The sequence below is a fragment of the Contarinia nasturtii genome, unplaced genomic scaffold (genome assembly GCF_009176525.2).
Source record: "Contarinia nasturtii isolate CC-2019 unplaced genomic scaffold, AAFC_CNas_1.1 Cnas_scaffold_350, whole genome shotgun sequence".
Lineage (NCBI taxonomy): Eukaryota > Metazoa > Arthropoda > Insecta > Diptera > Cecidomyiidae > Contarinia > Contarinia nasturtii.
Window position 1 is genome coordinate 2,339,564 of NW_022197705.1, and position 25,933 is coordinate 2,365,496.

At 34.5% G+C, this 25,933-nt stretch overlaps 3 protein-coding genes across 3 annotated transcripts; 1 reads left to right on the forward strand and 2 right to left on the reverse strand.

Moving 5' to 3' along the window:
- The first annotated feature begins 252 nt into the window (after nt 1-252).
- LOC116338252 (serine/threonine-protein kinase WNK3-like) lies at nt 253-11,346 on the forward strand. The gene is made up of 9 exons (XM_031763383.1): nt 253-1,403; nt 1,543-3,146; nt 8,191-8,688; nt 8,754-8,880; nt 8,954-9,114; nt 9,174-9,277; nt 10,073-10,216; nt 10,318-10,576; nt 10,702-11,346. Exons 2-8 carry the CDS (start codon nt 1,568-1,570, stop codon nt 10,564-10,566), a joined length of 2,862 nt encoding a protein of 953 aa, XP_031619243.1. The 5' UTR covers nt 253-1,403; nt 1,543-1,567; the 3' UTR covers nt 10,567-10,576; nt 10,702-11,346.
- On the reverse strand, nt 4,828-6,970 carry LOC116338130 (SUZ domain-containing protein 1). The gene is made up of 3 exons (XM_031763204.1): nt 6,448-6,970; nt 5,775-6,085; nt 4,828-5,704 (listed from the first exon to the last, which is right to left on the reverse strand). The coding sequence occupies exons 1-3, from the start codon at nt 6,502-6,504 to the stop codon at nt 5,389-5,391; spliced, it is 684 nt and encodes a 227-aa protein (XP_031619064.1). The 5' UTR covers nt 6,505-6,970; the 3' UTR covers nt 4,828-5,388.
- A 5,531-nt stretch (nt 11,347-16,877) lies between the features above and the next one.
- On the reverse strand, nt 16,878-24,302 carry LOC116338084 (WD repeat-containing protein 81). The gene is made up of 11 exons (XM_031763142.1): nt 24,119-24,302; nt 23,784-24,012; nt 22,431-23,709; nt 22,287-22,368; nt 20,277-22,219; nt 19,585-20,214; nt 19,325-19,521; nt 19,034-19,221; nt 18,304-18,967; nt 17,514-18,238; nt 16,878-17,425 (listed from the first exon to the last, which is right to left on the reverse strand). Exons 1-11 carry the CDS (start codon nt 24,154-24,156, stop codon nt 17,194-17,196), a joined length of 6,207 nt encoding a protein of 2,068 aa, XP_031619002.1. The 5' UTR covers nt 24,157-24,302; the 3' UTR covers nt 16,878-17,193.
- Between the last annotated feature and the right edge of the window lie 1,631 nt (nt 24,303-25,933).

A 25,933-nucleotide genomic window follows, 5' to 3' on the forward strand; every position in this document is an offset into this window, starting at 1 on the left:
ACTCTTGTTGATTTGCAAATGCTGAAAATTCCATCGTGAACAGCAACAAATTGAAAACAACAAAATACAATACAATTCAAAGTTGTGAATCATTTTAAAAACCACATAATATTCATCGAAAATCAACAACAACAAAATGGATTTTAAAGAAGGCTGAAGTAAAACAAAAAAATTAATTCGAAATTGAATAGTCTGGTGACTGTTTGGTATTGCAGCTAAAAACCTGTGAAATTTATTTGGATGTACGTGTTTTTTTTTCATTAATTATACGAATTGTCGCAAATAGTTCCAATCAATGTGTCAGTGTATTCGTATACATATATACCTATATGTTTAATATGTCAATTTCTATCATCTGAAAGAAATCAAATTGTAAAGAACACGAAATAATTTAATAATTCCGTACACGATACACATTTATGAAAGAAAAAATAAATTGAAGAAGAACAGAAAAAGGCAATAACAACAACAACGAGGACGACGACAGCAGCAGAAGCAATAATAATAACAACAACAACAACTATTGTGAAAAGACAAACACAGAAGAGTGAAAAAAAGAGAATAAGAACAATAAATAAGAAGAAGCGAATTGAAGTAAAAATCGTACGCTCGTATTTCCCATTTAATATTATAATTTATGAACTGTAGACACTTATTACGACGAAGGTTTCGCAAAGAATCTGTTCACTTTTTTTTGCTCAGTGTTTGGTGTACAATATATATTTTTGCTGCTTCTTCTTCTTCTTCTTTTTCTGTGCTATTACAATACAATTCGATGTGAACTAGATGTCGCATGTTCTGATAAAGAAGTTGTTTAAACACATTTGAATACGACGTGATCGCATGTATGGATCAGACCAGACCAATGAACGAACCAAAACAGTGTGTGTATTTGTACATAGCAAATGAATAAATAAATAAAAAAAATATAAAAAAATATCGGATGTCAAACTTGAATAAAACGAACAATAAATTGCGTTTTGCAATTGTACTAAATACTCACGGCTACTGAGAGTCCGTGTCTTTGAGTGCTTAATTTTGTATCGGTGTATTTGTTGTACTCTCTCTGTAATATACATATATCAGTGAATAAATTTCGACTCAACGATACAAACATACGTTAACCACATACTCATTAGCACGTAAATACACAGAGATTTAAATTATTCTCTCATTCGTTCATCATATTCTCTCTCTCTCTCTATCGTTCATACACAACGTTTATGGTGCTTTTGTTTTTGTTTTAAAACGTATATGATAAATCCGTAACATCATTCGAACCATACATCGTACTTGCATTTTGACTGACTACAATCCAGATCAATCGAGAGAGACTACAGCTACAGCGGACATTCCAATTGACGAGATTTTTCATGTGTTGATTTATTCGATTCAAGTAAATTGTGAGTTGAATTTTTTCCACATTATGACTGTATCATTATTTGAAGATGTTTGCATAATTTACTGTTTTTCTTTATGTCTTTTTTTCTCTTGTTCCTGTGGGTGTTTTACCACTTTCACTTTAAAAAAAACGTCAAACAGTTTAATCGAAGAGATAAAAGGAAATATGGCATATTCGCAATCACCGCGTGAGAGTGGTGAAGAATCGGAAGAAGATGAAATGATTGAGGAGAGTCCATGTGGGCGTTGGTCGAAGCGGCTGGAAGTGGTTGATCAACGCGATGTGCCCGGTATCGCTGGTGCATATTTGGCAATGGACAACGAGGAGGGCGTCGAAGTTGTATGGAATGAATTGTTATTTACAAGTGCACGACATTTAAAAAACGATGAAGCCAAATACCGTGAAATGTTTGATTGTATGTCACAATTGGAGCATCCAAATATAGTAAAATTTCATCGATATTGGTCGGATGTACACGATGAAAAGCCTAGAATAGTATTTATAACAGAATACATGTCGTCCGGATCATGGAAACAATTCCTAAAACGAACCAAACGTAATGTTAAAAAATTATCGTTACACGCATGGAAGCGATGGTGTACACAAATATTGTCGGCGCTGGGCTATTTACATTCATCAAAGCCGCCAATTGTACACGCCAACCTCACCTGTGATACAATATTTATTCAGCATAATGGTTTAGTGAAAATTGGTAGTGTATCGCCGGAATCAATTCATCACTATGTGATAACGTCGCCGGAATATAAGCAACATCATTCAAATGTTCGTATTTTGGAATATGGTCCAACACCAACCGAAGCAATGGACGTCTACTCATTTGGTTTATGTTCATTGGAAATGGCGGCGGTTGATATGCAAGGTGACGACGATGCTGGTAAACTAGTCTCTGAAAAACAAATTCAACAAACCATTGCCAGTTTAGAGGATGCAAACCAAAGGGATTTTTTACAAAAATGTCTACACGAAGATCCATCAAAGCGTAGCACCGTTCGTGAGCTATTGTTTCATCCATTGTTGTTTGAGGTGCCGTCGCTAAAACTCCTGTCGGCCCATTCAATTGTCAATTCATCGCCCATATTCTCAGATACAATAATTGATGAACGTATGCAACCGTTGTACAAAAGTGATTCAATATTGGCCTATATACAACGGGCCGATCAACCGGTTGAAGTGAGATTACGTGATGTGCCGCCCGTTGAAAAATTGGAAAAACTTATTGAAGATGTAAAATATGGTATTTATCCGTTAACTGTATTCGCACCAAAACGTATGGCAAACATTCGAATTCGGGCATTGTCACCGGATGCAGCCGAATCGGTGAAATCAACAACACCCGAACCCGTTGACATTGAAACACGCGAAATCGTTAATATGATGTGCAGCGTTAAACCAAGAGAAACGGCAACTAATGATTTAATTATGACACTGCTATTGCGAATGGATGATAAAATGAACAGGCAATTAACGTGTCAAATATCGCAGGACGATTCAGCCACAACATTAACCAATGAGCTTGTACATTTAGGTTTTATACATGAAAATGATCGCGAAAAAATCGTCACATTAATAGATAATACATTGAGGTCATACATGCAAAATCCATCTCAGCAGCAGCAACAGCAGCAGCAACAGCAGCAGCCTCAGATGCCATCGCAATCCCAATCACAATCGATTCAAACAAGCAATCCACAGCACGCTGATATTAAACAAAATCCGTTGCACTGATTAACCATAATTTACATACGAAGAAATACCAACAACCACATGTTTAGCTGTCGTTCTTATGCTTCCTAACTATTTTATTTCTTTCATTTGTTTTTTTGTTTGTTCTAGAATCATTCAATTAAAAAATAAATCAACTAAGCGACACAACTAGTAAAGAAGAAGAGAAAAAAACACTACTCTATGCTAATTATTTACAAAACCAGAAGTGAGAAAATAAAGCATTATTCATTTATTTAAACAGCCATTATAATTACAGTACACATATACCGAATATTTGGATTATCCAAGTTACAATTCATAGCAACAGGTCCATAGGAAGTCATAGAGCTATACAAAAACAGTTCCTAGACGTATCGAAATGAAATGAAATGATGATTGAATTGAAGCTAGGGCACAACTAAACGAGTGCATTCCTCAAATGATCATTTGAGTTTGAAAACTCCACATCAGTTTTATATTAGAGGTGAATATTAAATGTAATAAAACACACACGCTTCATATATTTATATATAAAAAAAAACAAGAAGAAATTATGAGAATTAATGAAAAATAAAAATGTGATGCAAGCACATAAACCAATAAACGACATAAAAATTTGATAATAGAAATGTAAATAAAATGAAATTGTATTTAAGGAAAAAAAATGTAAACAATTATTAATTATGAATGATGATGGTGATGAGTGTGTGATGGTGATTATGCAATTATCATGCCAGCAAAATGTTTGATCGATATTATATCGCTCATAATTCGTTAATACTGTACTGTATAATCCATTATAATTGATATCTGCTTTTGTGCTGCGTTTGTCGAATGGTGTTTAACCGAATGATTGCTCTGCAATGCATGCCAATATGCCAATTGCTTGCTGTCAAGTATCATCTATATACCCCCGCACAGGGCAGGCAAACAGATCAAATACCATTTATGCAAATACACTAATTACAAATATATCAAAGAGAATTTTAATTACTTTTATGCAAAAGACGGAGAAAATACAAATAATTAAACAAATAATTGAACACGATTACGAATTGCAGACTACACATATGTTTATAAACTCTTCAGTACATTTGATATGGAACTTAAAGTGAAATAAATGTAGAAACACAAAACAACCGAAATAGATTGGATCAAAGTAAAAAAAAGAGAAAGAAACATAGTCAAAGTGAGACCTTTGTATCAAGACAATTCTTTTTGCAATCTTTTTTTTATTTATATATCAAATAAATTCATGTCAACAAATAAAAATGCAAAAACACAAATAGCCTCAATGTCATTTTCGATTTCAGAAATGTGAAAAAAAAAATTATGAGAAAGAAAGGTAAACAAATATTTTGAAAATTTCCGTTTTTAAAACGAAATCATAGCAAACAAATAAAATGAAGACAAAAAAATGATTAAAAAAATTGGTAAATGTTCGTTACTGTCAATGACATCAATTCTTTATTTTCTTGAAATTAGTAAGTCTATCTATTTACATATAATTTGACTGCTTTTATTCATTTTGAATTAGTTCGTTTTTTTGGCCCATCTTATGCTTGCAGCTAAATGCTAATCACTAACAAACAAAAACGAAAAAAAAAATTATTATTTATTTGAAAACATAGCGATCTCTGTCACTGTCTCGTGTATATCAATTGAAATAAAAAAAGAGAGAATAAAATGAAAATTTGCAATGCATTTTAAATATGTATATTTAATCGATTTTATAATCATTCCATTGTGTAAAATTTTATCAATAATAAAAATGTTTCTGTATGTATAATATTATTGTGTTCGAAAAGCGTTGATCAGAGCAAATGCAACGGAAAATGCATAATCCATTTTTTTTCATGAGCTTCTTCCTTTACAATATAATAAATATATACATTAAAGAATGATATTTATATCAGATCAAGATTGTGAAAATGTGAGCATTTTCCGTCTTATACTTAAAAATGAACCATTTAAATATTATTGTATAGAAGTATCTAGCTCATTCAATCAGTATTTCCATTTTCTTTTAAATAAATTTTGTACAATTTTTTTTGCTCCACATTTCGCTTGAAATAATATATAATTTACAGTGGCATCAAAGTTTATGACGAGTAATTAGACCTTGATCACGTTTTTTTTTTTTTTTTTTAATCAAATCAAATTTTGACCATTTGCTCTGGTCATATGCCAATCTCTTCACGTTCACATTTTCTTTTCAAAGTGGTTTTTGTGTTAGGATGAAATTTTAAAAATTAATATTGCTACCGCTTGAGCATAAAACCAGTTGTACCGTCGGGACCTCTGGGTAAACGAATTAAATTTTCATCGATGCGACGCATTTCGGGTGGAATTTGAAATGCAAGCTGTTGGTATGGTAGCGTTGGTGGTGGTGGCTGTTGATGATGATGTGATGGCTGATACGATTGATATTGCTGTTGCTGAGGATTACGAACAAAGTTTACTCTAGACGAATTACCTACTGAATTTATTTGATTCATCGCATTCCTATTTGAATAACCGTTTATATTATTTTGGTTGGTCGTTCCGTTTCTATTATCCACATTTGTCGACGGTGGTCTGCAATTTTGGAAAGGCAAACACAAAATTAGTTTGAAAAAGTTATTCATGGTCAAAAAAAACTACTTACACTTCTATATCTTCTTCTTCGCTCCTGGCCGATCCCAGTATCCGAAGCCGTGCTTCGGCATATTCTTGTTCACGTTGTTGAAGCGTTTTAATTGGTGCCTTCGGCTTTTGTTCAGCTAATAATTGTTGATTATTTTTGTCGTTGGTAGGACGCTTAAGAATTTTAACGGTCGGCTCTGGCGGTACATATTGTGTACGCATGCAATCATCATCATTCAGTAACATTGCCGCAAATGGTCGATTACATTCGGTTCCAGATATCGTTTGACTGTTTGTGGCATTTTTCTTAATTTGGTTGACTTTTGTGGTTAACTAAACAACAGATGATTGTGAAAATCATGAATTAATAAATTTATCCTCGTTTTAATCACATTTTCATAAAAATGTCATGTTGTATGGTAAAAAAAAGTGGTTCGTTCTATGAAATTTGCACAATCACACTTTACAGTTTCTGGTGTTAATTGACAAACATTTTTATTCTCCTTTTCAGACATTCACATCTGTCAGAATGTTTTTTTTTTTCACTTGATAAAAACTAGGACGTTTGAAAATTGTCACAATTATTTGTAATTTTCAGATAGAAACTATCGAATAATTTGATAATAAAAATCAAAATTTTTATGTGTTAATTTAATAAAAATGAATATATTTCGATTAAACTTGATTGCACTTACTTCAGAATCATCAATACACTCCCAGTCGTCCACCACATTTTCATTTTTTGTCGACATTTTTGTTGTTGGTCTTTTAAAATGAATTTTTTCATACACGAAATGCAATATTTCGCAAAATTAAATTTTGAAATTTTTAAACGAAAAAATAAACGGAAAATTTCAACACTAATTATTAAAAAAAATGCCAACAAACAAGAATTTCTTTCTATTTTTCAGCCATCCAATGAACGAGGTATCACTTTGATGAAGAATTTTGGCATGTCGCTGACTTAGCTTTTGTTACCACCACAAATGAATCATTTTCACACACCATACATACCACACAGTAACACACGAACTACTATTCTGTGTGCGCTACACTTAGTTGTTTGGTGTGTTTTGTGTATTGATGTAAATTGCAACTTAATCACAGTAGATGGCGCAATGAATACATTTTCTTGACTTTTCTACAAAAAACCTTATAGAATAAGGTGTTTTTGTTGTCACCGTCATAATCCAAATGTACGGGTTTAATGGTAAAGCATAACTAATTTGAGTAAAATTGAGAGAAATTTTTCTGTGAGTAATTAATAATAAATGCTAGAAAATTTATATACCACGCAAACACACGGCCACCAAATAATGAAGTTTTACTCAAATTAGTTATGCTTTAACATTAAACCCGTACATTTGGATTATGACGGTGACAACAAAAACACCTTATTCTATACGGTCTTTTGTAGAAAAGTCAAAAAAATGTATTTGTTGCGCCATCTACTGTGATTGAGTCGCAATTTACATCAATACACAAAAAACACCAAACAACTAAGTGTAGCGCACACAGAGAAGGAGTTCGTGTGTTACTGTGTAATACATAGACAATCATTTGAAGTTTTTTCTCTCTGTGTCTCTCTCTCTCTCTCTCTCTCTCTCTCTCTCTCTATCTCACTGCTTTAAAACCTTATTTTTTCGATTTTCGACTAAGAATTCAATACGAATGTAAAGTGACAGTTCGGCTTTTACACAAACATACATACTACGTACAGAGTTTTCCATTTGTGTGAAAATAGATTGTATGAAAATTCACCTCTACTGTTTTGTAAATGTCAGTCGAAAAATTCTTTTTTAAATGCCATTGAATTATAGCACAAAAATAATTGAAAAGATGCTTATATAGATGCTCGCAGTTGTTCATTTCAATCTTTGTACAATTTTTATGATGTCAATACTATAGAAAAGCGATCAATATTGATAGAAATTTTGAGAAAAGGGGAAACGTGCTTGTGGTGGATATATATCCATATGGTGTGAAAAAATATGGTTGATTTTACGGCTTTAAATCCCATCGAGTACAAACAGCTTGTAAAAGGAAACGCAGAGGCGGCTTATAAAATAAAACGTCACACATTATAGATCAAATCATTATCTTCTTTTTGTCAAGAAAGAAGCGTTGACGTTCTATCATAACATCTGTCGTGGGCTGTGAGTTAAAAATATTCAATTTTGTGTGATCTTTTTTTTGTTTCGCGAACTGCGTGTGTTGAAAAGCACACTCATCGAATATCTTCACAACAACAATACATAGAGTTTTTATTGATTTTTCAACAATATCGTTTGTTCTTATCAATGCCAGTGTACTGCAGAACATTCATTCGAAGCAATCGATAATTTATTGCTTCACATTAAAAAAAAAAAAAAACTTTTTCAACTGAACGGAATATTTTTTGTCTGATAGTTCTTTTCATTGTGACATTTCTTTTATAGACCAAAATAGAATTGAGATAGAAAAAAAAATGGATCTGAGTGGATTTAATAATGGAAATCTTACTCAACAACAAATTGCTCAATTGCATCAGCAGCAATTGGAACAAATGATGCAAATGCCACAACACATGCAGCAGCAGCAACAGCAGCAAAACATTGAGCAACAAAAGCAAAATCAAAGCCAAAATCGTCGTCGAATTCGTAAGCAGAAAAATAGTGCGTCACAATCGACGGTACCATCTGAAGGTGGAGAAGAGAATCAAGGCGAAAAAAGATCGGCAAAGAAAAAGAATGTCGACGAAAATGTGTCCATCGAGGAAGCATTGAAGGCACTAACATTGACACCGGAAGGAGCCAACAACGCTATGAAAACACCAGTGTCAGTGCTTCAAGAATTACTGAGTCGCCGTGGCATCACTCCAACATATGATCTCGTGCAAATCGAAGGAGCAATACATGAGCCGACTTTTCGCTATCGCGTCACTTATGGAAACAAAGGTAAACTTTAATATAATTTTCGATAAAAAAAAGATAGAAATAAAAATATTATTTTTTTATATTAGATGCCATGGGAGCTGGAAAATCCAAAAAAGAAGCCAAACATCAAGCTGCTCGTAATTTAATCGATAAATTGACCGGCGTGCAAATTGCTGACCAAATCTTACCACCTACATCGAACGGGAACAAAGAGTGAGTTAAGCCTTATGAAATAAGTGTTGGTGTTCTTTTAAGAAAAGATAAATTTACAATTTTATAATTGCAGTGCGGACGGAAAAGTCAATGGCAATCCAATTGGATGGTTGCAAGAGCTTTGCATGGCACGACGTTGGCCACCACCATTCTATGAAACTCAATCCGAAGTTGGTTTACCACATGAAAGACAATTTACGATTGCTTGTCATGTATCGACTTATTCAGAAACAGGTAACATTCAATCAGATCTATTTGCAATGAGGAAGTTTTTAATCGAATCATTACAATAGGACGTGGCAAAAGTAAGAAAGAGGCCAAGCGTTTGGCAGCTCATCAAATGTGGCAACGTTTACAAGATTTACCCGTTGACAACCAAGACGATGTAACTGACGACGTAAGTAAAACTCTCCTTTCGGTATACAACTTACTGTAGGCAATATTGTATTGGCAAACTACGGTATTTGATAGTGACGTCACTGAAATGAGAAAAATTTCCAAACGACTTTTTTCCAAATGAATAATTCCCCGAAAAATTCTTTTCTCGATTCCTTTGTCATTCGATTAATGTTAGATAAAATATGTGGGTAGACAGAGAATACAAGACCTTTACTCGCGATCGCGAAAAAGTTAATTGATCAATTGTTCATTTGGGAAGCTGACTTTTATGAAATTAAATTTTCGGAAGAAAAAAATTGTTCGAGAAATCTTCCGGCATTCGTTTAGGATAAGTTTCCATATTGATTACATTTCGATTACATTCGTCGGCTCAATCACAAGGAAAGAATCTTTTTGGCAATTTTCTTTTATCTCCTCTATCAAACGCACTGGTTTTGAGTATTTTCTAATGCTTTGCATCACAATAAATTGCCTTGATTGAATTATTGCATTCCAAATGAAGTTGCATGTTGATTTTTACAAGTTCACACAATTTCAAATTTATATTTTCAAAGTGTACAGATTGGAAAGAAAGAAAACTAAAAAGAAGATTCTTCAACGTGTTGGTTTCAAGTACCTTAATAACTGAGCTCTGTGCTAAGATTTTCTAAGAAAAAGTAATGATTTAATGAAATCGAAACGAAAAAATGCTCAGACAGTAAATTGAAACCACCAAAAGTTATTTGTTTGTCATTTTTACATATAAATTCCAAAATTCGATTCGGTGTAAATTTAAAATTGTGTGTATTTGTAGATCAATCAAGCAAACGTAACCAATCGTTACGCTGATTTGAAGGAGAAACGTATTGCAACATTGACCAATCAGCACAGTTTCAAAGTATCCCAGTTCCATAAAACATTAAAGGCCAATTGTGGCCAAAATTTGAGCAAACTTCAAGTAAGTACGCCGATGAACAATGCGAAGTTGATTTGAAACATTTCTGTTGAGAAATTCAAAATCAATTTTTAAATATATGATTTTTATGTTTTTTTTTTCAGTCTACTTGCTTGAATGATCCGAATGTCAACTTTGTACAATTTTTGCAAGAAATTGCAACCGAACAGAATTTTGAGGTGACTTTTGTTGACATCGAGGAAAAAACATATTCGGGCCATTTCCAGTGTTTGGTCCAACTATCTACTTTACCAGTAGCTGTATGTCAAGGCTCTGGTAAAACATCTAAAGTCGCCCAAACTTGTGCTGCACGCAATGCATTGGAGTACTTGAAAATAATGACAAAAGTTTAAATGCAAAATTGTAAGTAAATTCTCCAAAACCTTGAAATTTTAATAATGTTTCTGTCGACGAGCAAGGGAATAGCTCGAACAGCAGTTTTTGTATGTATTTGTTATACGTCATTGTTTCTTTTTCTCTGATTCTAGGACTGACGTGGACCGCATGCTCGAATCAAGTAATTCTAGAGAAAAAACGCCAATTTCTCTCTCTCTCTATATATATCGGATTGTGCTGAGAAATATTGATTGATTTATTAATAATGAAATTGTATTACTTTTACCGATTCGACAAAATAATCGCTCCATTGGACTTGGATTAAACAGAATAAAAATCTTACACAACTATGAATTAAGTAAGTGATGTCGAGATATGTTTATTGCAGAAACTAGTATATTTCATGTTCATCTAATAGGACATCCCTTTTGAAACTATATTCGTATTTGATTATATATTGTTGCATCATTTTATTGTATTGCATTGCATTGCAATCATGTGCAGAAAACTAGAAAAGGAAGAAAAAAACACTAAAAGACCGAATAATACTGATAATATTAATATATGCCCAATTCATGGATTTTAATAAATTTGAAAAGAAACGTACATTTCTCCTTCGGTCGTGAATTAAGAAGAAAATGCCGCAGTTGAAAACATTTAATTCACAATTGAAAGAGAATATAAGAAAAACATACGTTTTACACACTAATAAAAATGATATTGATAATTGGTTTTGGATGCAAATTAAATATAATAATACATCACTTATTGTAATCATAGAATTAAAGAAAAAATCACTTAAACGAAGTCTCAATAAGATAAAATGTGGTGTTTTTGGTGCAAGTTCTACATCAAAGCACACGCACAACTTACTAAATGCATAAATAACTAGTATAATCGGACGCATTTTGCGACGAATAGCAATAGTTCCAAAATTAACACACCTTTTTGCGTTTACAGCATATAACAATATTAGAATGGATTGTATATTTCTTTTTGACTTTGATGATTTTCAATTGTTTCACATGTTATTCGTTTATACTAATCGCTGTAATTTATTATTCAAGTTATTTATGGATGTAGTACAATATAAACGAATTGAATGGAGTGCATAAATTTTTTTAAAGCAAACAAAAACACGCAAAGATTCAAAATGGCCAAAAAATACCGAAACAGATACACACATACGTGTGTACACAAAAAAAAATCAGTGTATTCTGTTTTAAACGGTCCCGATTGGTTTGGTTTGCACATTTAAAAAATAACAATAGCGATTGTAATTTTATTGTTTACAAAATTACTGCATCGCCCCAAAATAATCGCGTACAAGTTATACTTTGCATTGTTTTATTGCGACGAACTTTTTTTTACAATCATTTTTTCAATATCACTAAATTCATATCCCTTCGATTGGCATTGATTTTAGTTATTGAGAAAGTTTCGAGAGTAAAATAATTCGAGAGAGTAATTTCGATGCAAAGTATGGAGGTTGTACGACATTTTACGTATTTTACGTATTTTCAATAAAAATATCTATTTAACTAATTATATATAATTAATCAATAACCATTTACAATGAAATATGAATTAGAAATGAAATTGTATTTGCTACTGTGGACATTATTTTTATTTTTTTTGCCGAAATATATGCTTTTTTTTGGATTTGATTCATGTGTTCAAAATAAATTTTGATTTGATTCTATAAAAAAAAATAAAGCGTGGTTTTATTCCGAGTCGGAAGGTGTACAGTTTCATTCCCCTAATAGCAGAAAATGCGGAAAATATGAAAGTCCGGCCCTTTTGCACATTGAATATGTACGCAATGTGAATCTGTGCAAACTTACATCCAAATTACTGATTACCGCCGATATATTTTATATTTTCATTGGTGTACGGTGCAGAAGTTTTCGGTCAAAATATATACGCTGGAATTTTGACAAGAATCGTTACGCAAAAAAAAAAAATTACACCTACAAAAAGGGATTTGTCGACAGACCCAAATCCAATACTGTTGTAATCGCAATCACCACAAACATTTACAACAACAATCAAATGCAGCACGCGCTGTGTTAAACTGCGCCAATGGTATATATACATGGTGTTGCGCCTGTAGGTGAAGCACAAAATAAGAGAGAAACACGTCGAAACGACCATTTGATATAAACGAAAGCGAAGGAGTTGTAGAACAAATGTGTGTACAAAATTTAGGCCCCGCCAAAGAGTTTTAGCTTCCCTCTATTCTATTAGGAGAACAGAAGTGACAACAAACATACGCAACATACATGTATTGCATGCGAAATGATCAGACATATAGCAACAACGTAAAATGAAGCGTATTCATTTGGTAACACAGTGGGTGTGTTTGTGCCATACGCAAGTATTGTAATGTGGCACAGGCTGTGTGTATGTATATATGATGTCCGCACGGTGTGTGAGTGCTGGCTTCTAAGAAACGGGGAAAAATGAATGAGTACTATACAATGATTTTATGTTGAAATTTGGTTCTAATTTTATCAATAAATTACTGAAGAAATACGAATATTTATAGAATTTGATTTAAAAGAAAATGATGGTAAAAAATTCGATAACATTTTCAATAATTTGTCAACAAAATGCGTAATATTAGTAATCACGTTCGCGAGGGAGGGTTATGCAGCGATGGAAGGCATGGATTTCGTTTTTCACACTGAACTATAGCGAACAAATTCTTCGACTCGAAGCTTCGAAGTCTTATTGGGCCCTTCTCTCTCTCCCTCGCGCTCTCCTTCTCACTCACATGCAACATTCTGTTGTTATATATATTCATGTATACAATGATTGTGAGCTAAAACCAGCATTCAATGCCTGTGAATAACAGTCGGCCACAAACACTGCGACATTCACAAATACACACTTCAACGAATACAGCGTTGATAAGTGCTCAAGTAAAAAAAAAAACAGATAATAAATGATGATGATCGAATAAAATGGTTGTTGCTAATGATATTTTAATGACACCTATAGTTTTTTCATCAAAATTTATCTAAAAAAATAAATCAAATGGCTGGTATGATATAAAAATAAAAATTCAACACTCTTACTTTTTTATTTTTCGGTAAATTGTTGAATTTCTTGTCGATTATCATATAAAAAATAAGTTTCGAAAAACTCGTTGATGATATAAAATGTGATAGATTATTAGTAAAACGTCAGTGGAATTACTGAAATGATGCTCGTCATTTCTCTAAACTGATGTATTTTAATGCGGCTCGCATAAATTCAAGCACATATAATCATTCGTGCTCGTCCACATTTACCGTGTTGTGTATGTCTCTCCACATATACACTCACTTTGGGATCTCCATTCCTACCTGCTGCATTTATTGGTAAGTTGTAAGTTTGTCAGCGTCGAATGCGAACGCCGCTGTGTGAGTGTGTGACGACTGTGCGTTTTCTTGCGGTTAAATTTTCTAATAACAATCATTGTGGGTTGTAGCTTGGTGTGTAGTCAAGTAGTTGAAGCAAGCGGTGTGAACACAGGAAACAAGTGGAAAAATTAATAGCCTGTTGCATTATTGTGGGCGTACGATAAACCCGAGTGTATGAATGAACAGGAGATCATATGCAGGCAGACATTGCTTTTCACACTCACTTTCGGACATATTTTACACCAGTCGCACTTTAGATAGCAACACTTTGACTACTAACGGAATTTCGGAATGAAATAGTTGGATTTTAATTGATTTTAGTTTTTAATTTTCGGTTTTTTTTTTACAAAACCTTAATAAAATGATGGAAATTTTCTTCAGATTAAAAAAAGTAACAATTAAAAATAATGCGCAATGTAAAATAAGCGAAATCACTGATGATTCACTATCGTTTAATCTTGTGCGAGTAAAAATATTTGGAGAATTCCAAAATTGAAATGCTATGTCATTTTTAATAAGAGCGCAGCAACCGGCGAATGTTTAATCTGAATTGCATGCCATTCCCCATTGTATCACGCAGATATATGAATTGGTGAATGAATGAATGAACAATGAAAAAAAAAATAACACAACTTATTAAAACAACATAAACTGATGAAGATTTTCGATTTTTTTCTCTCTCCCTTCATAATATTTGCATTTCATTTGTCAATGAAACGACATTTGTCGATTGGATCATTTTTTTTTTCATACACGATGTAGTATACGATTAATGAAAGCGAAAAACGTGCAGCATTTTCCCATATACCAGTTCATTCCCCATATTCATCGGCCATGACGCAAACTCGTCAATGTAATATGTGCGCGGTATTATGAGAGCCTGTTCATCGTCGATTAGTTTGCCGATTCAGTTAATCATTCGGTTTGTTCAGCTCATTTTCAAAGTTGTATAATTGATAAAGCTATGTAATCTCTCCGATTCGTTGTACAACACATCTTTTCTGTTAGAGAAAAGTACGCGGAGTTCAAAACAAGCGGGGAGCAAAAAAAGCAACGAACAGCAGTTCGAATTTCTTCTAAGCAGTTTCTAATACATTTTCTAATTCAGTCGACATTTCAGTATAACGGGCAAACACAGCTCATCACACGGTTGTATCTTGCATAGTTGGAATACCAGCTAGACAGCTGCTATAGCTCACTGACTCCATGGTGTAGTTGTGTGTCTGTGTTTCTTCACTTCTACTTGTCTATGATAGAGCACTTTGTCTAGTTTCACATAGTATATGCTGTATCGATGAACGACAATGGTGTTTGTGTATTTTGTACACTCTACCATACATGTGCAATACGTGGCTTCAGTACGATTCAGTACTACGCACCCGTGTTATGAGCGCCTGGTAAAATTGTTGCTTAGAATTATCCTCATTTTAAAATTGTATTGTGCGGCTCGATTTCAAGCTCATCCGTCCATTCGTGCCAGTAGTAATATTAAACACGTTACTCAACAATATCGCATTCGCATTGAGAATTTATAGTGTTGCGTAGCTTTTTTCGCCGTATACAAAGCCATATAAATTCATTTAAACGTGTGCGAGAGATACACGTTCACTGCAGCAAATAAGATTGTGTGTAAGCGTTATATTGGTAACCGACGGAACGGCATTTTAATAAATCTACTATGTTTTTATGTTCGCCTGCTCGCCTGTGGAATATTAGAACTAAATAGGACATATAAGTGAACAGACAGCTGCAAACGGCAAAATAAGTGAAAGCGATCATCGTCAGTTTGTTTGTTTGGTGTCGTTGCGTTTGAGTTGTTGCGCGCCGCACTATACGTAAACAACTTATGTTGTTGAATGATATTTTTTTTATTACGCTCTATTGGAATGAATTTTAATGCACTTCCACCGGATCAATGCCGGACATTTTTGGAATATGAATTTTTGCATTGTTTTCCAGATATTTTAAGACGATTGCAAACGAAATTGTATTCATCACAAATCAAGATGCGTTTATTATATCGGGAGACTGAACTTGAGATTCCGGTTGTTGTTGTTGTTGTTGTTTTTTTTTTTTGTAATCTCTCTTCGTTAGTAAGTTGAAGGTTTTGTATTCATGCTGATTTTAATAGACCGTGTACGCGGTAGTATGTTTCAAGTTCATGTGATTTCCATTTATTCAAAAGATATACATGTGTGACTCGTGTGAATGGATCGACCAAAGTAAAAGACCAAAAAAATCAACTATAAAGAATGCGTTACGTTGTGCGAATATAAATTTGGCAAAATCTGTATGGGTCGATAGCGACGACAGATACGACAAACTAAGAGATAGAAACAAAGACAGACTGAGAGAGAGGGAACGCTAAATTGTGTACACGGCATTGTGTAAATATTGCATATATTTTTATAGTATATCGCGTCGTATTTTGTATGTCGCAAAAAATACTTGGGCTGTACGATTTAATTTTATATTTCGTGAATGATATACATATATATTTATATAGCTTCAGCTGCTCAAGCTCATGTTCGCTTGTTACGGAGAGGATTGTCGAGGACAATGTTGGAAGAAAACATTGACACACGCATGTGCAGACATTTCGCATCATTTAAATTTTTAAACGAAATTAAATTAAAATTCATCGTTCGCCACTATAGTTCATACACATCGAATTAGAAATAAAATCCACATCATCCATGCGTATTACAAATGGCGAATGATGAAATTTGTTTTCAAATTATTTTTTGGTTTTTGGCGTACTAGCACGTAACAATTTGGCAAATCATCTTCGTTTAGACAGACAATACGTCACTGAACCTCAGCGGCACGTGTATGTTTCACAAGGTGATTGAACTTAAGATAAACATACGCAATACCGTCAAAAGTAATGAATATTAACTATCACTTGAGTTAAACATCGCTTTTCATATGTGATAGACATAGATTCTTTATTCCGGCATAAATAAATCAAAAATCTCATACATTCTCTGATTTGTAAACCGCCTCCAATATATAGACGAATATGATATAATATCACTATGGTGAAAATTATGTATTATTCTATTACTTTGGCCTTTGAAAACAATAACTATACTAACTTATTTACTAATAAAAAAAGATAAGTGCAATTTACAATACGCAATTTAAATATATGCAATATCTCTGTGGTTTAAATGGAATGAAATAAAATTCTAAGAAAATATACAAAAATAAAACCAAAATTTGGCGTAGAAAATTCTAACACAGTAAGCTAATGTTCCCGCTATCACCTCCTACCAGTAGCATGCGATTTAGTGGAAGTACAGCCATGCTTGTAAGAACGCCCTTAAAACTTTCTGCTCGTAATTTGGTGATTGAGTAGGTTGATTCGGGTGAAACATTCCCAAAAACGCCAATTTTATTTGATGGCGTTCCGAATATCAATTCATTCTGATTATTTCGCAGCACATGAATCGGTTCATTTGGACTCCTGTTAATGATTCAAATATATATTTTCACTGTTGAATTTTGAACTGTTTTTTTTTTAAAGAATTTAATTGAATTTAAAAGTATCTTACTTGATATAATACAAAAGTGAACCATCGAAGGCACTCCATACGCAAATGCTGTGATCCAAACTGGTGCTAATCAGTTGTTCATCGTTGATAGCAAGCAATTGTAGTAGTTCACCATCGGTTGCCTTCCACGATGCGATTACAATTCCAGTCCGGCCATCACATAAAATCAATTGGCCCGAACTCAAACCGACGGCAATCCATAGACCAGATGGTGATACTGATATGCATCGAACACTGCCACTTGTTTGATTCAATGAGAATTTCCATTCGTTTACATATGAAACTGTTCTAGCATCAATAATTTTCAAGGTCGATTCACTGGTGCCGCATAATATCAAAGAGCTTGGTGACGAGAATGTACGTACGATGCTAACGGGTGTCAATCGATGTGAATCAAGTTGCCCGATTTCACCACCAACAAACGGATCCCAAATGTGAACACCCGAATCACAAGACACCGTCAAACGAAGCGATTCCAAAAAGGCAAGAGAGTGCACGGATTTTCGGTGATTTGCATAGGTAAATTGGCACGACGATATTTTCGAACCATCGCCTTCACTTCGTAACGACCACAGTTTGACTGTTTTATCTTTTGACGCACTCATGAAACTATTTTCATTGTCCAAACAGAGTATTGAGCGTACAGCATTTGTGTGACTTGCGAAAGTTTGTAATTTAATTTGTTTGAAATTGAAATGATACTTTTCCGGTCGACCGATTTCATGCTATAAATAAAATAAATAAAAATTTCGAAAACATTTAAGAAATAAAAAAATAAAATAAAACTTACCTCCCAAAATGCGCTCCAGTTGCCCCGCAAATGACGTGTTGTATTGATTTGATCGCATTTATGAGCCACAAGATCCAACAGTTCCATTGGTCCAATTTCATTCTTTTCATTTTCCTTATACACCTCAATACGGTTGCCAATCATTGCTTTGCCAAAACTACTTGACGGAAAACCGTCCGTCACCGATTCTTCGTTGGGAGTTTTATCAGTTGAGTCCTTGCGATAACTATATCCAAGCGATGCGTATTCTGGTTGCTCAAATTCATGACACAAATTCAAAATGAGTGATAAATTTCGAACATTTTGCTTCATTGCCGTATCGCCCAAATATTTCAAAAACGGTACATATGCAACATGCGCCAATTGTGGTGTAAACACTTCTCTTATTTCTTCCAATGCTTTCTCGCGACAATTATTTGTCGTTGTCGGTTCGGTAGCCTCTTGCTGTTTTGGTGGCGTTATATTATCGAGTGAATTGTCTTCTTTTGATCGAGCGGTCATGATTTGTATGGGTGAACCTTTTACCAACCACTCTTTTGTGCCACCATCACGACGAATTTCCACAAAATTCTCTTCAAACGTTGGACTGTTGCGAGATTCTTCATTCAAATCGTTGCTGAAATTATCACTAATGCCATGTGCTTTATCAAAAATTAAGAAAAACCTACAAAACAATGTTTTATTAATACTTGAAACTTTTCTGAAACAAATTAATTGTGAGTGTTCATACCTTTGAAGCGCCGGAACGCATATATGATTTTTCGTCATCTCTGGACCAATTCTAACGGCAAGTACGTAAATTGTGTCGAGCAATTTTCTGGCCAATACACCGCGTGCCAGGAATCCGTTTGGCATTAGGAAACGTGTTGACGCAATTAATCTTATAATTGGGTGTATGATGCTTTTCAAGATTGTGTCCTATGTTTTTTTCATCGCGAAAAGAAGAAACACGTGAATTCATATTAAAAAAAAACACACAGCAGATAACACATAAATAAAGTCTTAGCGAAAGTTCTCTTACATGTAATTGATCCATAATAGTTGTATCGTTCAGGCATGGTACCAAATACTTTAGAAGTTGCAACGAACTAATGAGACCACCTTCAAGATTGGCTGTAATACGTTTTTTGCATAGAGCAATCAATTCCGTGATATGTGGAAAGTATTGAAGTAAAATGAAGTGATCGCCATAGATTTGAGCTATAGATGTTAGGCACTCTGTGTTCGAAATAAATAAAAATTGGATGATTGAAGCTTGATTTTGTTACTAAATGTGTTTACCAAGTACTTTAACTGCGCTTCGATCGCCTGAAACCCGGCTATCGGCAATTGTGAAAACCAAAAGATTATCGTGCAGATCTTTAACACTTTCATCATTCATGTCGGGCAAAAGAGTTTCCTGGCCAACGTAGCAGAGCGTAAGCATTTTTAAAAGGTTTCGCGTTAAATGTCGTGCCGTTAAAACGGGACCCAAGCGGTGTGCAAGCCAAATCAAACTTTCGGCACTCATATCACTTATTTGATATTGTGTTTGTTGATCGCTCCAATTAGACGGTCTTGTTGTTGACGATGTAATGCTTGCGATGGTCACCGATTTGTCACGATTTGCTTTTTGTGCCATTGTTGCGTCAAGCATATCTGCATCTTCGGTGCTGATCTTACTGCCGATTTCACAATCAATTGTGTTCAATTGGTTGCGTTTCGATGAAGATGGAATTGCTATTGTCGGAGACATCAAATTGCCGCTTTCTTTAGAGCTGGGCTGTTCAGATGAATTATTTTGTTGAGTACCGTCTTCGTCAAAACTCAATCCAGACAAACCGGATAGCCTCAAATTCGATTCGGATAATGTTGTTTCTTCGGTAACTTCTAACGCATTTGAATGATTTAATCTCAAATCGACCATATGCTCTGAAAATTAATGTGAAAAAAATCATTTTTTTTTTCGAAATAAAACGCAAAGTTTTACTTACCATCATTTGAGTTGGTTTCAAATTGATCAATAATTCGACTGATCGTGTCAATGTCATTGTCACTTGAATCGGTCAAATTAATACTTGCTGCTGCCTTTTGTAAATCATCGCCTTCATTTTCGAATGTGAACATTTCGTCCGATTCGTTGTTGTTGGCATTCTTTTTCGATGCAATTTCTTCGGCCGACGAATTATTATTTGATATTGAACTTTTATTTGATAGTTTTGTTGAGTTCGTATCAGCCGGACTATTATTATCATGATTTTCGTGACAATGATAAAATGAGTGGTGCGTTTGTTCTTTGCATCCGCCAATAGCTTCAATGAGTGGCGGTACAAAATTGTTCAAAAAGCAATTCAATCCAAAGCGAACAATCAAACGTAATAAGAAGCTGTGATGATAGAGTTTGATGGTTTTTCGACTCTTGAACGAAGTTGACATGCACCTCGAGGATGACGAATCAAAACTGTTATTCATAAAGCTAACACGCTCATCATTTTCGGCATCGTACAGCTTAAGAATTGGCTCCAACAAGAACTTTTGTGTTTTTTCCAGCCCCAGCGCCACAGCTAAATTATCGAATAAAAACCATGCAGCCAATATTGACGTATTTTCCGATTTCAGTAAATCAATTATGTGCGGTAAGACGAGTTCAACCACATCGAACTGTTCATATCCGTGCGGAACGAAAAGTCGTTCGATTTGAGCACCACATGCCATCACCTTGCACTCGGCAATTTTGCGCTTGTACAAAGTTCGTTGTTTTGATAATGTGCTGTTTTTCTTGCAGTCTGAGCTTCGATCACATTCAAAATATGTGTAAAGTTCCAGCAACTTATTGGCCGACTCATACTGATACAATGTCTTCAGCAGCGTATACACATTCAAATAGTCAAATGGAAATGGAAACAAGAAATTACTTAAAAATGGTTGTAGCATTTGATGTGCCGACAACTTTGGCATGCCAATATCGGTGATTGTTTGATTTGACGTTCCATCGCCCAAAGAAAACAACAATTTAATTGGATACTGAACGCATTTTGGTAACGCTTCAAATTCCATTTTCAGCACATTTTTACAGGCATCAATGCGATCGGCCAATTTTTGCATCGATCCAACACCCAATGGTCGGAGCTTATTTGCCAAAAATAATTCCACAATGATACAAGCGATCACTTGAAGTTCACGATGACGATGATTGCTAATTAATTGTTTGTAGTTTCGTGTGGAGCTTTGTACGACAAGATTTTTATGGTTTAGATTGTGCAGTCGTTTGGTGTCTTTCATGAGTTTCTCTTCAAAACAGTCGGAAAATATTTTATTCGTAAAGGCATTAATGCCCTCATCATTTGATATGCATGCGGTTTTGGCGGTTGTTGCTGCTGCTGGGGCGGACGATGTAGTCATGTCCACATTTGCACTTTTCACACTTTTATAGAATGTTTTCGATAGAAATACTTCCATATTTTCAACGGCATTTAGTGCCGCAATTGGATTGTAGTCTTTGGGCAGAATGATTTGGTTTTGTGATTTTTGTACGTTGGAATGTAAGCTGGTCGATCGTTCGATAGAAGCACCAGTTGTGGCATCTTCAGGAATATATTGCTGTTGTGTTCGCGTTTTCGACGATGAACGAGATACACGAAATGTTAAATCTTGAGTAGAATTACCACCGACCGATGTTGAATCACTTGTGTCATTATTATCATTTCGATATTTATTTGAAAGATCTTCGGTACTGCGTGACATGCGTTGACGCAACTCATTTTGAGTATATATTCTTGGTGGAGTTTTTGAAGTCCAAATGGTTTGATATTGTTTTGGGGGATGCGGATGATTGAATAGCTGTACAATGCCTCGTCTGCAAATATGCTGATGTTTATCTACTATCGATAGGTAAACATTCTTTGATTTGATTGCAGCGTTTCCAGACAGTTTAAAACTAAACGAAAAAAAGACATTTTTGTTCAAAAGTTACACATTGGACAGTGACGGAAAAATGTATTTACCCGAAATTCAAATCAATCCAATGATGAAGGCGCTCCGAAACAGTTTGGCTTTCAAGAGCTTCGCGATGTCTTGCAACGAAATCTTTGGAAGATAAAAAATATCGATTATTTTAAAAGTTTCTCGTTCAACTCTGATTAGGTTACCTTCTGGGCAACTGGACCAAGCTGGAATCTCTAAATCTGGCAAGTCTTCGTGTATGCTTTTGAAAACGAGTGGGTCGGAAAAAAATTCTGGGATGCATTCGTCTGGTGACCAATCGTATAGCCTCTGTATTGTTGCAGGATACTCGGCCGGCACCCAAATCGGACGCACATGCTTACAAAGCACCGACTTCGGTGTTCTTCTGGCCATATAAACCATATATGTAATTTCTGATAGCGCATCTGATACATGATGTGGAATCATATTTGCGGCTCCGCTTGGTGCAAACATCAAATCCAATTGGGTGTCACCTTTGTTTAGGCGATATTTCGATTTGGTTAAATCTCTCCAATTCATGCCATTTCGTGATATGAAGTCTGTAACCCATGGAAAAATGTGACTTTTTGATGGATCTCCTAAGCGACGACCCGACAAATTGTTTAAAATTGTCAAATAGCTAAAGTTGGAAATTTGGCCATAGCTCCACATTTCACAGTAATCTTTCAACGAATACGACAATTCATCCACTAGTCCAACTGTTGTGCTGGTACCCGTCGCCTGGACTGATGTTGTTGTCACCGTTGTTGTGGCTGATTTTTCATTAATATCTTCGTCAACACTTTGCAATATATTTAAATCGACCTGCGGAATAACTTGAATCCAGAGATTTTGTGTAACAAAAATGTCATCCAGACCGATGTTACCGAGTAATAGTCCACGATCATGTAACGTTTTCATCAAATGCCACAATTGATAGATTATAAACAATGGTTTATTATAAGATTTATCAATGATGGCTGGACTGTACGTGACACAATCGTTCAGTGTATTTTCCACAAAATTTCCGTAGACAAGTGCGAAATGTGTGTTCGTTTCGATTGCAGCTGTTATGGGATACAAATTTGGATGTGGTTCATAACGTCCATATGCTTCATTGGAACGTTTTTTATCCGACGAACGAATGTCATCCTTTTGATTGATTTTATCCGCTTTCATATGCAATACGTTACAGCCATAGGTTCGAACGATAGACTCAAGCAGCACTGTGTCATACGGCACCATGTTTACTGTATTTCGTTCACTTCGGTTGATTGTTTCTTTGAGTGGAACTTTGGCTCGTTGTCCTGAGTATTTGGCAAATGCATCTTTCCACAGATTACGATGATTTGACGCCGATATGTTTTGTAGTAATTGCGAGAAATTCAACACAAAATCCGTATCCGCATTTTCTTTTCGACAATTGGGCAGCGGCACAACTTTATGTGTGAATTTCTTGTAAGTCTATTCGGAGCGAATGGAAAATGGCTTAAAATCGAATCTGTATTTGTTTAAAAAAAAATAAACATTATAATTACCGTGATATATGCCAATGACCAATCTTGACCGATGCATGATTCGTTGTTTGGCCACTCGTCGAAACCGGGGTGTGTTGGAAACTTTGACACTGTAGTTCCTTGAGCCAAACATTTCAGCCAACTTTTATGAGCAACAACAATGAATCGATTCGGACGTTTTGTCTCTTTTATTTGCTTTCTCGGAATACCTAACTCTTGACACAATGCCTCCATATTCTCTTTGTACTCACTAAATCAACGAGAAGGATAGAGACAAATAAAAACCACGCAATTTCTTTATGATATAGCAAACAACATTATCAAATCAAATTCATATCAAATTAATGACGACTCACTCAAATATCTCACTGTGAGAATTACTCCAAGCGTTCATTTAAATTTTAAATATTACTTAAATGATATTTTATTATCAATCACTGAAATAATCAGTTCTATACTAAAGAACGATATTTATTGTGTTCACACCATTCAGTATGAATAATCGAACAACAATATTTAAAAAAAAAAAACGTGAAGGGGAATCCAATATTTTTTCATCACATATCATCAAATCACTTACTTTCCTATTTTCATTTATGACAGCTGACAGCCTAACAAGCTTGTGTGAGTTCTTTCAAACGGACAAGTTTCGTGTCTCATCGTTGCGTGGCGCTGACAAACAATAACAACAAAATTGCATTCATACACATATACATTATTGTATATATGCCGACGAAGGAGAGTCACTTTTTAATTCACAAATGAAAACAGCTGATTTTTGTACACTCTGCACATAATCCACTTTTTTAGCTAAATAAAATAGATTTTTTTTTCGAACTTTGGGTCATCGACACTGCTTTACATGCATATTTTTAATGATGCATTTTCAAACCAAATAATCCATTGAAAAAACTCATTTTGCTGTTACCAAATCATGTTTCTCCGATTCTCAAGCAATTTAATTTGTACTAGCACATATTTTCATGATGAATGTATCAAAGTTCAGTTTTCAATTTGAATATATTTTCATCATCATGTATCGACATTGCTCCCGGTTTACTTGGGCATTTCATGCAATAGTTTGCAATCCAAAATTGTCCGAAAAACACGTTTTTCAATAGAGATTGCATTCCAATAAACAATTTAAAGTCATGAAATCGATGCGGATATTGCATACATTGAAAGTTAATATCTTTGAATCGAATTTGAATAAATTGAGAATAATGCCTATAAATACCGCGCTGATATAAAATATAAAAACAAATAAATGGCACATATTGTGTGATTTAAGAAATAAAATCTGAGCTCAATGTTGATAACATCAAAGGAAGTTATTTCAACAGCCATTGTATATGTATCATTTGTTGCATTTTCCATTTTATCAACAACAAAATACGTGTAAATATTTCAATGACCTCTTTAACTTCGTTTTGTGCGGTGATTTGAATAAATGCAACCAAACAACAGCAGCAGCTGCGCACCGTATGACGTCAATATACTCTAAACGCAATATTCATCGAATATGTATTTGGTGTCGCACACATTTCTTTCTTCTTTCGTTATGTGTATTTGAAATGAAATTGTTTGCATCGTTGCTTCGACTGCGTTTCAAAATTAAAAGATTTTTATCACCAGTTCCGTTAGTTTTCAAATTCGTCGACGAAAATCGTCGCATGACTTTCTAATTGTGCGGATTGAAATGCTGGCTTTAACTAAACTTTCAATTTTATTCTTCTTGTCTGGCCATAGTTAAGATATGTAAATGGCTGTGGAAATTTAATCACTACGAGTTACTTAAACAGTAATTGAATAATGCCATGAAACACCATCAAATAACAAACAAAAAAAATGTGTTGATCTAGTAATTTTTTTTTCTCACTGCATCAAGACCTATTTTTTTCATCCTCGGTCGGCTGTTGTTGTTGCTGCACACACACTTCGTTTTATGGTAATTTATTATGTGATAATTGGCAGACTGACGATGCACGATTCAATCAACGTTCCACAAATAAATAATATTCAGTTGAACGAGTGGAAATTTACGACAGCCCAGAATCGATTGTTTGTAGATACGGATATAAATAATAGTATGCAAAAGAGAGAGAGAGAGAGAGAGAGAGAGAGAGAGAGAGAGAGAGAGAGACGCATGGCAGCAACATAAACAAATTCTT

Excerpts from the sequence above, each read along its gene's own strand:
- LOC116338252 (XM_031763383.1), top strand. The coding sequence starts at position 1,568 with ATGGCATATTCGCAATCACCGCGTGAGAGTGGTGAAGAATCGGAAGAA. Across the intron at positions 8,689-8,753 it reads CGTCACTTATGGAAACAAAG|ATGCCATGGGAGCTGGAAAA; the intron begins GTAAACTTTAAT and ends TTTTTATATTAG. Across the intron at positions 8,881-8,953 it reads ACATCGAACGGGAACAAAGA|TGCGGACGGAAAAGTCAATG; the intron begins GTGAGTTAAGCC and ends TTATAATTGCAG.
- LOC116338130 (XM_031763204.1), bottom strand. The coding sequence starts at position 6,504 with ATGTCGACAAAAAATGAAAATGTGGTGGACGACTGGGAGTGTATTGAT. Across the intron at positions 6,086-6,447 it reads AGTGTATTGATGATTCTGAA|TTAACCACAAAAGTCAACCA; the intron begins GTAAGTGCAATC and ends TCTGTTGTTTAG. Across the intron at positions 5,705-5,774 it reads GAAGAAGAAGATATAGAAGT|ACCACCGTCGACAAATGTGG; the intron begins GTAAGTAGTTTT and ends CCAAAATTGCAG.
- LOC116338084 (XM_031763142.1), bottom strand. The coding sequence starts at position 24,156 with ATGAACGCTTGGAGTAATTCTCACAGTGAGATATTTGA. Across the intron at positions 22,369-22,430 it reads TTGGTCCAGTTGCCCAGAAG|ATTTCGTTGCAAGACATCGC; the intron begins GTAACCTAATCA and ends TATCTTCCAAAG. Across the intron at positions 17,426-17,513 it reads TCACTTTTGTATTATATCAA|GAGTCCAAATGAACCGATTC; the intron begins GTAAGATACTTT and ends AATCATTAACAG.